Raw genomic sequence first — 11,319 nt, 5'->3', positions numbered from 1 at the left:
CTAGCACTTGTGGGGTGGACCGTAGGGCTCTTTGGTAGCAACCTGAAGCTGTGCTAACTATGGGCCGGCCTTTTCTTCTTGCTAGGGATTTTAATTGCATTGTCAATCTAGAAGACAAAAAAAGAGGAAAGCCATTTCATGCGGATAGAGACATAAGGGAGTTCAGAAGCTTTTTAAGAAGAACTGGGCTGGTGGATTTGGGATATCATGGTCCTAGATTCACTTGGTGTAACAACTGTTTTGGGCTCGCTCGAGTTTGAGAAAGAATTGATCATTCTTTTGCTTGCTACTCGTGGTTACATTGTTTTGAAAATGCTTCTATCTCTCATCTTGCTAGATTTGGCTCAGATTATTATCCTCTTTTGACATCCCTGGATGGCAATTTTGCCCATCATTCTCTCCCATTTTGCTTTGAGAAGTTTTGGCTTCAATGTCCGTGCTTCCGAGAAGTAGTCACTAGGGCTTGGCATTGCACTGATAATTTCTCTCCTAGGGTTAGGCTAGTGATGCTTTTGTCCAATACTAGAAAGGCAATTATGAGATGGAAGTCTCAAATTGAAAACCTCTTTACTAAAGGCCAGCATTTATATGATCAAATTTGTCAATTGCAATTGCTTGAAACTCAAACCCATGTCTTATCTGCTGATCAACACTTCTAACTTCTATCTCTTTTCATAGCCTATAATCAAAATCTTCATCTTCAAAAAATCTTATAGAAACAAAAATCTAGAATCTCTTGGTTGAATGATGGTGATGCTAACACTTCCTTCTTTCATTGGTCTGCAGTTCTTAGGAGGAGGAAAAATTAGATTTTAATGCTTCACAATGCTCATGGACAAGAGGTGCATGATATTCAAGCAATTATTGACATGCATCTTGCTCATTTTCATGAACATTGGACTGTTCAGCCAAACATTGAGGATCATGATATCCCTATTCTTTCCTCTATCATCCCAGAGATCCTCAATGCCCAATTAGTTAAAATGGTTACTATGGAAGAGGTGGAGGAAGTGGTGTGGAGTTTTAATAGTGATAAAGCTCCTGGACCTGATGGTTTCTCTGCTATGTTTTTTCATCACTTCTCGGACCTTATTAAAAGTGATGTCTTTCGGGCCATTCATTACATCTTTACTAAAGCTTCTATGCCGGATACTTGGAAAAAATCTTCATTACATGGTGCCCAAGAAAGCAAATCCAATTCATGTTTTAGATTTCCGACCTATTAGTTTATGTAATACCACATACAAGATTGCTGCTAGAGTCCTGGCAAACAGAATCAAACCTATTCTCCCTCTTGTTATATCCCCTGAGCAGAAAGCCTTTATCCAAGGCCGTAATATTTCAGATAACATTCTTCTGGTCCAAAAAATTCCGCACACTCTGAAGATAGCTCCTCCTACCAGGGGGTTGACTTTGATTAAGCTTAATATGGAAAAGGCTTTTGACCATGTGCATTGGCTCTTCCTTTTTCAAGTTTTATCTCAATTTGGGTTTCATCTTCAGTTCATTGCTTGGATTAAGTACTGCATTGTCTCTCCTCAATTTTCCATCATTGTCAATGGTACTCCTTCTCAGTGGTTTGATATTTCTCGAGGATTGAGGCAGGATTGTCCTCTATCTCCATACCTATTTATCTTATGTTCTGAAGTTCTCTCTAAGTTTCTTCACTATGTAGTGGATGTCAATCTTTTAAAGGCTTATAAAGTTCCCAGAAGTAAACCTACGATCTCTCATCTCTTCTTCACCGATGATTGTCTACTTGTGGCTAAGGCAAAAGTTCAAGATGTGGCTTGCATGAAGACTGTTGTTGATGCTTATTGCTCCATATTAGGTCAAGCTCTTAATCTCTCTGAGTCTCATTTCATGATAAGCCCCTCTACTCCCAAGAGAATTAAAAGACAAATTTGCATTCTCCTTGCTATGCAAGAGGTTGTGGGGGTTTGGAACTATCTGGGGGTTCTCTTAGCTGGTAGACCATTGAGATTTGAGGCCTTTTCGACCCTACAGGATAAAATCACTCGGCGTATTGCTAATTGGCAATGGAAATCTCTATCTTTGGCTGGTAGGTCTACTCTTTTTAGCTCTGTTTTGGCCTCCATTCCTCTTTATATCCTGTCTTGCATCCATGTTCCAATGGGAGTTCTCAGAAAGATTGAAAGAGATTATAAGGCTTTTCTTTGGGGCCATGCTGTTGATCATAAGGGCTTTCATTTAGTGGCTTTAGAGAATGTCTGCTCTCCCAAGCGTCTGGGTGGTCTTGGCCTTGTTTCTCTCTGGGATCGAAGAGAGGTCTTCCTATGTAAGCAGGCTACCAATATTATTCTCTATCCTGATTCTTTGTGGGCTAAGATAATTGTTGCAAAATACAATTTCCCACGAACTTGGATCTCATATTCATCTTCCCGTCGCTGCTCTAAGATTTGGAAGGAAATCGCTGCTAGAGGTTGCTCTGTTCAATTTCAATTCCTTTGGCTCATTGGTAATGGGCAATCTATCAATATCCTTCAAGATCCTTGGGTTTCAAATGTGCCATTGGCATTGTGGCCTATTTTTCTAAATATTGATTCTCCTATTTCTGAGCTTAATCTCGATGCTTTTATCTCTCCTGAAGGGCAATGGAATTTGGATATGTTGCATGATATTTTTCTAGCTGATATGATGACCCTTATTTTTTGCGCTCTTATTGCGATGGGCAACTAGTCTGATCAACTGATTTGGTTTTCTTCTAGAACTAATTTTTTATTTCTTAAAGATATCCAATCTCTTGTTGTCTCTCAGCAATCTGCAGATAGACCTTCATCTTTTGGTTGGATTTAGAAATTGAATGTTCCCCCTAGAGTAAAACTCTTTTGATGGAAAATGCAGTGGGGTAGGCTTCCTTGCAAGAATCTCTTACACACTAGGGGGATTCTCCCTGCGGGCCAGAATCATTGTGATGTGTGTAATGTTCAACCGAAGGATGTTATTCATATATTTTTTCATTACCCTATGGCTGTTGGTTGCTGGCAGATGCTTCATCCAACTTTCCATATTTCTATGCCTCATTCTTTGCCAGGCTTGGTTGATGTTTTGTCGGCCCTTGAGGTAGAGAAAGGCATTAAATCTCTAATTGCCATTGTGGCCTGGGAATTATGGAATGCCCAGAATGAAAGGATCTTCCAATAGACCGATCATTCTCCCCTTGACATTCTTCGGCGTGACCATCTTTATATCCTCTCTCACAATATTGCAGCCCATAATACTGGCTTCAGATGTCATTTGAGGCGCTGGGGCAGTCATTTACCATTTTTCAATGGTAATTCCCTCCCCACCAATCTCACTGGCTCCCTCCTCTCTCAGGCACCTTGAAGATTAATTTTGATGCTGCAGTGAAATATGGTAAGATTGATGTAGGGTATGTCATTCGTAATGCATAGGATACCTTAGTTTGTGCTGCTAGTAAGCTTATGGCTTTTTCTCCTATTTATTATGTTGAGCTTATGGTGGCTTGGCTAGTCTTATTGACTGCTATAAATCACTTGCATTCTTCACATATCTGGCTTGAGGGTGATGTTTCATCTATTATCTCTTCTATCAATAACCCTCCTATGAATAGATGCGTTGGCCCTCCTATTCTTAATGATATCCTCAAGTGGATGGCAAACTGTTCAAATTTTATTGCCTCCCCTACTCACAGACGCTATAACATAGCTGCGGATTTTGTGGCTAAATTAGCTCTCCAAGGCGATTTCTTTTATAATCCAGGTGACTCGTTAAATCAGGCTCTCTATCTTATTTTACAGGCTGATCTTCATGGAACTTCAGATTCTGATGGGCAGCATTTTTGATCGGAGCAATTCCTGTTTCGTTTTGCTCGCCTATCCATTTTGTGATGTTATTTTATTCTTATGATTGGTTCACATCTGGTAGTTGATGATGTTTCCTTTTCTTGTATCAGTTTTTTCCTACTTCATATGCTGATTTGTACTTGATTTCTGGGCTTGCTGCATCCGTGTTTCAGGTCATTTTGATGTATCAAGTGGTTGTTTTTCCTTTGTCATGTTACAGATTGTTGTTCCAGATTGCTGTTAGGTGCTTGTATCAGGTGCTAGTGTTATATTAGGTTGCTATTTTATTAGGTGCTTGTATTGTATTAGGTCGCTATTGTGTCTTCCCTTGTTAACTTTCAGCTGTGTATCAAGCTTAAGTTACTTAATGAAAGCTTCGGCTCCCGTTTTCTACAAAAAAAAAAAAAAAAAAAAAAAAAAATCACACAACCCCACCAACATTTAAAAAAAAAAAAACATAAGGAGGAATACTATTTTGTTTAAAAGAACCACAGTTGTAAAGTGAAGAACATTTTACATAAAATGATCAGTGACAAAGAAGAAAACCTAGGGTAGACTACCCAGTTCTCAAATTTAAGCCCAATTCTTCACAAGCCAATTGATCGTAAAAGCTACCAAAGAGGCCAGTAGTCTTATGTTCGAGGGGTACCATCTTTCAAAAATGTATATAGTAATCTTCTCTGGAAAGGTATATGGTAAGACGGGGCCTTGCTTTCCCAAATGATGGGAGTGAAGAAACAGAAAACATGGACCGAGGGGCATCAAAGATCAATTAAAAAAGTGAGCTGGTGTAATCATGAGAGAAAGAAACCATAGCTGCACTTTGGATAGTAAAAATCTATTAGGTCTCTTGATCACCAGTTCTACATTGTCATTTGCAGTTCATGAAAAGCACTACAGTTTTATAATTAGATTCTGCCCACCACTAAAACAAGAATCTAAGGAGTGCGATATTCAATATTATACCGATTCCTTCACTCAAAAGAAAAGAGCTGATTCCTTAAGAACTGAAAAACATCTCAGTACTCATCATTCGATCAGTTCCTATAAGTGCTATCCTGTCATGGTAGACATCTATGTAGCCAAATGCATTTGAACCAGGAGGGCACTCCAGAGCAGCCTCAAGGACACGGTGATGAATGCCATGAGAATCAACTGAGTACCCACCTTTATGGTCATGACCAGCAAAGCAAGCTTTCACACATTTGTACTGGTGTATCACATCCATTACTTCTTCATAGTTCCATAAAAGTGCCTCCGCCGATGCTGCTTTAGGATCTAGAGGAACATGGCAACATACGATTACCTTCTGTTTGCGCTCGGTTGAATCTTGGAGGATGCTATCAAGCCAATCTAATTGTTCCTTCCCAACAGCACCATTGAACATCAAAAATCTTCTATCAAGGCCAACCATGCCATTTGGGCTGTTTTTATCAGCATTTGGATTCTTCTCCTCCAAAAACTTCTTCGCTGCAATTGAAATTGGATGATCCTGTGGCCAACCAAGGGCACTAAAGTCATAGGCATCTAGAACAATAAATCTGTACTCAGGAGTTGGGGAGAAGTCATAGTATGCATGGCCACTGACTGAAGGCATCTTTAGCAATGTGATTAACTTTTTACGAGGGAGGTTGTAAAGGCAATGGTTGCCAATCATGTGATAGATGGGACCATCAAATCTCTCAAATTCCGTCATGACTTTCTGTACCATTGTTAGTGACTTATCTTTGGGACAGAACCCATCAACAATGTCCCCAAAGTTGATTGAAAATCTGAGCTTCCTGAGATCATTCCAGTTGTTGATTGCCCTTTGCAGAACCTGAAAGCTGTGCCGGTAGTATCTGGCGATACCACTGAATGAGCGCCCATCAGGAATATCAGCATACTGGACATCAGATATAACCCCAAAAGAGAAAATTGGCTCCTTTGCATAGCCACTTACTAATCCATTTGCAGTAGTCATTATATGCAGCTGGTGGGCTAGCAGATTATGCACTTCTATCAATGTTCCTGCATGTTTGTTAATCTTAAGAAAATTAATCATGTATCGGAGCTGAATTAAAAGGTTCATAACAATTAAAGAGATTTCTGAAAATGACTGATAACTTATGTACTACAACACACAGACATAAGGTGAGGCCTCTTTCATAAATTTTAATTAGAGTTTTCTCAAAAAAAAAAACTTGTATTAGTTATATGATCTGCCGCTCACTTCATAAATATGGTCAAAGATGAACAAACATATCAGGTATGGGTCCGTGCCGGGCCGAACCAACATGGCAGAGAAGGGGAGAGGGAGAAGAAAGAGAGGAAGAGAAAGAGAAAGAGAAAGGAGGAGGAGGAGAGGGAGAGGAAGAGAGGGCCTCCAGTGGCCGCCGGAGGCCATCCGAGCTCTTGCCGAGCTCGATAACGGTGGAGGGAGAGAAGAAGAGAGAGGAAGAGATTTTATCGGATCACTGGAGGCCCTCAGAGGCCTCCGGACGGATAGCGACGTCACTAAGAGCTCTCTGACGGCTAGTAAGCCAGTGCTGAGGGAGCTGAGGGCGACTGAGACTGGAGGAGGGCTTTCGTGCTCCTTCAGTTCAAAGCAGGGGTTCGCCCCTGTTTCATAATTTTTTTTGCTTTTTATCGGGCAAAGTCAGCAACTGCGTTGCCAACTTCACCATATTTTTTTTTGGTTAACTTCAACCGAAATTATAAAAAAATTACGATGAAGTCGGCAACTACGTTGTCGACTTCACCTGATAAAAAGCAAAAAAAAAAAAACAAACAAACGGGGGCAAACCCCTGTTTCGAACTGGAGGAGGGCAGAGGCTTTCCTTCAGCCTCAACCGTCCTTAGCTCCCTTGACATTAGCTCGCCGACTGTTGGAGAGCTCATGGCAGCATCGCTGTCCGTCTGGAGGCCTCCGAGGGCCTCTAGTAATCCGGTAAGATCTTCTCCTCTCTCTTCTTCCTTACCTCCATCCTTACAGAGCTCAGCAAGAGCTCGGATGGCCTCCGACAGCTATCGGAGGCCCTCTCTTTCTCTCCCTCTCTTTCTTTCTCTCTCTTCCTCTCTTTCTTCTCCCTCTTTCCGAGATGGCCGCTGTGCCGTTTTGCATGCTGGAACTGGATTGGTATCCTGCTGGTACGGTTTGGCAAACAATGAGTTATAGATGTATATGGGATCCTAAGTTGAGGGGAGTTCTGTTAAAAGTAGACAAAACAAGTTGTATTCACTTTCAAAATGTTGAGAGAAAGACTGTAAGCCTAGCCACAAATTTCTCCAAACTATTCAAACGGCTCCAAACCTTTATCGTTATGTTCCAACTTGATGAAATTAACATAGAGGCATTTTAGATTTTAATAGGGCAGCCCAGTGCATGAGGCTCTCTCTATTGCAAGATCTAAGGCGGGTTAGATGTACGTAGACTTATCTCCACATGTGGAGAGGCTGTTTTTGTATTTCAAACACATGACCTCCAAGTCACAATAGCACAACTTTACCATTGAACCAATGCTCACCCTCATTTCAGGTTCCTTTAGATTTAGCATCTTTTTAATTCTTAATAATTTGAAATTTTCTAGATATTTTTGGATTTTTCTATTCCCTAAGATGTCCCAAATAGAATCTAAGACATGTCCGCCTTCTTTTATCTCTAGCATTTGTCTAAACTACTGACTAAATCTTTATCTTTAAAATTGTTCTTTTGCTTGGCAGAGTAATCCTGAATCCTTAGTTTGTGGCCATGATCTTGGGTGTGGTCTTTATGCCTCAATCAATGTACTGCAAGCGGAAGATGAATTTGACAATATTAAAAGATAATGATTAAGAATAGGCTTCCGCCAAATCATAGTCATTTTTTTGTCAGGATTAAAAGACACAATCACTGTAAACACAAACCAGCCCAGAGCTGGCAGATTACTGGCCTCAGTTTTGGAGACCAAACAGCTGATTACCCAAATGTAACATTCATTTTATGATGTTAAAATATGAAACAAGTTGCATGTCAAACGTCAGGTCCCAAGCAGAAAAGAATGTCTGGAGATTTACACTTGCCCTCTTTACATCACTCTACATTTGTGAACGGATAAAATGGAAAAGAAATGTAGTAGTATGATTACAAATATGAAGTTCATTTCTGACCTCAAAATATGATGACTGCTATAAAATTAAATCTGGTGCCAATCATCTGATTAGAAAATATTTGACCTACCAAAATTTACATTTGCAAAATCCTTATCAAGAATTAAGAAAAAAGCTTCCTCCAACAGGTGACCAGCATTACAAACATCAGACACGGAACAATCCATCTAAGAGATATAAACAATGATTCTACAATTAAAGATAAGTATTAAATGACTTCATCATAGAAAAAGAATGAAATCTTCCTTTGCAGAAGGAAAAAAAAAATTCTTTTTGTGGTAGAGCACCCCACCCTGGAGAGGATACCATCCTCATAACTTATCAAAATTAGTTATCTGACCAAATACTAGACAAACAAATGGGATCAGGAGCTATGTATGAGTTTTTGCTGTTATTTATTTAGAGTATTTGCACTAATAGCTCAATGATTGATACATGCAACCCAAGTAATTCAAAGAAAATCCCCATAGCTACAGATGTTGAAAATTATTAATTACTCATTAAACGATTGTTTAAAGTGCATCTCACTTTCTTAGAGATACTTGGAAATTCATGCCTCTACAAGAGTCCCAACTCACAAAAAAAATATGAAAGTTAATCAAATGATGATCAAATCATTAACTGGAACACTAATGCTCCCCCTCAAGTTGGATAGTGCATATAGTGAACTAGTTCTTTAGATGATTCAAAAAGAAAGTTGAGAGAAACCTTTTTTTAGTTCTGCAGTTACTACATTTAGGACTCTTTCGTTCTCACTTCATGAGCCTTCTCCAATGAGGCAATGATCATAACAACTACCATGTAACTTGGAAAGCAGATAAATCTTTGACAGCAAATGAAACTAAGAATAAGAGGAGATTTTCTTTTTTCCTATTTTTGGTAAGGAAAGGGGCCCCAAGAACCCAGGTGACAAAAGTGGAACAACAAGGTTAGTCCACATGTTACAATATATGAATGCTTTAATTTAAAAAGGGCTTTTAACAACAATTAGGATCCACAGAATATCTTGCAACCGAACCGAACCGAACCCATATGACACCAGTTTTGTCTATCACTCCAGATTATTAAAGTTTTGCTTTTTCCCTTTTATTTTTAAACCTTAACTCATGCCAACAGCTAGCAATTCAAGTAAAGTCACCCAGTTCTTTTTGTTTGATGCTTGGCAGTTTCTGTGCTGTAACAACCAAATCAAATTGGAAAAAAGAGTATGATTCCAGTCAGATCCAGTGGACCATAAGCTAGGCCCAGTACACATTATTAAAGACATGCTGAATCCAATTCATATTCATCTCAAGATACAACACTGGAGGTTCACAGTCAATATGAATCTAAATTAGTAACAGCAAAAAGGTAGAGCCAGAGAAGGTCAGTTAGTAATCAAAATCTCTCAATCAGTCAAATTATTCAAATTCAACATGGATCTGAGTTTCCTAATCTGATATATTAAGGAATCTGAAACAAGATAGAGATCCAATTCCACCATCCAACATCTACTATTTTCATGTACTGCTTAAGATACAATATAGGCAGATGTTAGTGAGGATAAATGAAAGTTCAAAGCCCCTAGTATTGTTGGCAAAGAGAGAGCCAAGACTAATAATTTCTTCCCTGGACTATGGCATGAATGATTAAAAAGATTGTATCTATAACATAATTAAAAATCATGATGGATAAACTGAATTGGTGCCTTTGAAACTTGAGAATTGACAGAAATATAACACAAATGTAGTAGGGTCAGCCATCCTCTGTGAATCAAAATGTCGAGCAAAAAGAAGGTCCAAACAGAAGTTTATTTGACATGTGAATGCTTTAAAAACAAAGAAGAAAAGAAAAGGAAAAACTCTTGCGTTGCGTTGAAGAAAACTATAAAGGTGCACCCAAAATAGAGTTTGTCTATTGAAATCCTTACTAAGCAGTAAGGAAGAGCCTTTCTTTGTGGACCAGTAGGGAAAGGAAAGAAGGGAACTCCCTAAATCCATGGAAGATGAAGAAGCACTAGCATCATGAATTGGTGCAAGAGTAATCCATGGTACAGAAAGAAACCTCCATGAACGCATGACATGAGGGAATTGGTGCAATTCATAGGATTGGTACAATACACAATGGAGTAGTCGTCTGAGCAACAATCCCCACACGACAACATGGCAATGGAACTTAACCTTGCGACCAAGGTTGGGCCGCAAAGTAGTTTTCCTATTATAAGTACTAAATTATAGATAAACATAATATAATATATAAACTGAGCAATACCATATCACCAAGAGCCTCAAATAATGGATTAAATCCCGAACAGTTAGCTATAAATCAAATACTTCGATTTCTTCAAACAACAAAGACGAATTTTTTAAACCGTTCTTATTCCGGCAGTCGACAAATTGATCATCTGTTACTGATAATAATTACAATCTTAACGCATCAAAGACAAAATGGATCCAAAGATTATAAAATTTCAGCAATAGCCAGTTCCATGAGACAACAACAACGACAATTATACTCGTGCAATGTTAACAGATCAAAAGAGGAAAAAGATTATATATATCTTTATAAGGAATTTGGAATCGATTAAAAGAAAAGGAAAGAAAAAAAAAAAGGCGAGACGGGTGAATGGATCTACTCACAGTCGAAGGCGCGAGGGTTTGTGCGGTAGAGGAGGAGGTGGGAGATGGCCTTCTAATTCTCCTCCCCTCTCATGCTTTCCCCGGCATTTGGGACAGGGCAGTTGGTTGTTGCCGTAACGCCGTTTCAAACCTCACAAAACGCCCAACGCGTTTGTTAACGTGCCTCAAATTCTAGACCGCAGGATTGGGCTGCCCCAGATCAACAGATTCTTGATCATGGCCATACATTGCCCAGCAGTCGTGAGGATCTAGAAAAATCGCCGATGGGACGGGTAGTTTCTCACGACGTAGCACAAAATAGTGTTTATATATATATACACACGCGCACAAGACTACCGCATTATTTTAATACGAGTGCAATCCAGAAAATCAAAATATAAAACGACACATACGCCCGGGAACAGCCATCATCTTTACGTCATATCCAAATCTTTGATATACTCGATAATGAAAAAGACTGTCACACCCTAAATTCAAGACATAACACGGCCCCACGATGCCAATCCATCATAATTATTTTAAATCCGTCAAATAAAAAAATTCAATTCTATTATTCATCAAATAACCGAACCAATATTGGTTCAGAGCATCTAAATCCAAAAGCAAGTACTAATCCGAATCTCAACTACAAATCCATGATTATAAAATAAATTAAACTTCTGCTACCAAATTTTCAAGCTTATTATGCCGATCTTCAAGCTTGGATTTCTTTTTGCCGATCCTAACTTTACTTCTCTGTTCAAAAA

The 11,319-nt window shown here is 39.1% G+C and overlaps 1 protein-coding gene across 2 annotated transcripts; it reads right to left on the bottom strand.

Moving 5' to 3' along the window:
• Positions 1 to 4,629: 4,629 nt before the first annotated feature.
• LOC105052964 (manganese-dependent ADP-ribose/CDP-alcohol diphosphatase) lies at positions 4,630 to 10,736 on the bottom strand. 2 transcript variants are annotated; one of them, XM_010933951.4, is made up of 3 exons: positions 10,574 to 10,708; positions 5,770 to 5,837; positions 4,630 to 5,680 (listed from the first exon to the last, which is right to left on the bottom strand). In XM_010933951.4, exons 2-3 carry the CDS (start codon positions 5,775 to 5,777, stop codon positions 4,828 to 4,830), a joined length of 861 nt encoding a protein of 286 aa, XP_010932253.1. In that variant the 5' UTR covers positions 5,778 to 5,837; positions 10,574 to 10,708; the 3' UTR covers positions 4,630 to 4,827. The 2 variants fall into 2 exon arrangements, with proteins under 2 accessions (XP_010932253.1, XP_010932252.1); XM_010933950.3 differs by having other exon boundaries at positions 4,630 to 5,837; positions 10,574 to 10,736.
• Between the last annotated feature and the right edge of the window lie 583 nt (positions 10,737 to 11,319).

The sequence above is a fragment of the Elaeis guineensis genome, chromosome 10 (genome assembly GCF_000442705.2).
Source record: "Elaeis guineensis isolate ETL-2024a chromosome 10, EG11, whole genome shotgun sequence".
In the NCBI taxonomy this organism is placed as follows: Eukaryota; Viridiplantae; Streptophyta; class Magnoliopsida; order Arecales; family Arecaceae; genus Elaeis; species Elaeis guineensis.
This window is presented reverse-complemented; position numbering and strand designations above follow the sequence as displayed.